The following is a 1063-nucleotide window of genomic DNA, read 5'->3' on the forward strand; positions in this document are numbered from 1 at the left end:
CTGTAAACTTTCACTCAATCCAAAATAAAAACATTTAATGAATAAAAATAAATAAATAAATAAGAGCAGATGTACCTGTGAGATCTTAAAAAAGCCATTTTAGGTAGAACTTTATATGAATAATTCAGTGTTTTCATGAATGCTGAATATCCAGAAAAACAATAATATAGGTTAAATTATGTGAGTTTAAAGGATAAGTACTGGACTGCTAACTGCAAGGTTGGTGGTTCAAACCCACCAGTCACTCCTTGGAGACGCTATACATGGACGCTATGAGTCAGAATTGACTCAATATCACTTAACAACAACAACAAAGGAAAATCTATCACAATTCAGAGCCCAGTGTGCATTTTAGAGTCATGTTGTTTCTGTTTCATAAGACCATCATTAATGACTTTAGATGTTTAATGTGGACAGTGTTTCCTCTATTCTTTGTGGTCATTGTTGCAGGACACAAAATGGAGGAGTTTCTAAACTGGCAGAAAAGGAGTTAGTGGAAAGAAAATGATTCTATGCTTTTTGTGTGTCTAGAATTCTGAGTCTGGATGGAGGAATATCTTTTTCCTGTCAGCTGCTGTCAACATGTTTGGCCTGGTTTTTTACCTCACGTTTGGACAAGCAAAAATTCAGGACTGGGCCAAAGAGGAGAACCTTACTCGCCTCTGAGGATATCATGTGATAAACTGATGTGATGTACTGACTATTAACTTTTAAACCTTTTTTTTTTAACCTATCGTAATTGCCAGCTTTTCTCCACGTACTTGACTATAGACACAGTTCTCAGCTCTGGTTTGGGGTTAGATTTCCCTGGGGATATCTCTACAACATATTGATCCATAGTCATATTAGAGATTCTGAATGAATTGGTTTGGGGTAGGATCCAAATCACACTAATTTTTAGACACTTCTCAAGGGTTTCTAACATGCAGCCCAGGCTGAGAACTATTGGGCAGATTTGAAAAGTCAATTCTTGTTGCCTTTGAATTTTTATTTTTTGGAAAGTATTAGATGAACAAAAATCCATGCAAACATAACCTTGGAGGTGGTTAGGGACACAGAGAAC

The 1063-nt window shown here is 36.3% G+C and overlaps 1 protein-coding gene across 1 annotated transcript in view; it reads left to right on the plus strand.

Moving 5' to 3' along the window:
• SLC17A2 (solute carrier family 17, member 2) overlaps positions 1–666 on the plus strand; it is a 19362-nt gene extending 18696 nt beyond the window's left edge. Inside the window, exon 11 of the mRNA XM_006872820.1 lies at positions 532–666. Within this exon, the coding sequence (XP_006872882.1) occupies positions 532–666 (135 nt within the window). The remainder of the gene's footprint in view (positions 1–531) is intronic.
• The last annotated feature ends 397 nt before the right edge of the window (positions 667–1063 follow it).

Source organism: Chrysochloris asiatica, unplaced genomic scaffold (assembly GCF_000296735.1).
Source record: "Chrysochloris asiatica unplaced genomic scaffold, ChrAsi1.0 scaffold00213, whole genome shotgun sequence".
Classification (NCBI taxonomy): Eukaryota; Metazoa; Chordata; class Mammalia; order Afrosoricida; family Chrysochloridae; genus Chrysochloris; species Chrysochloris asiatica.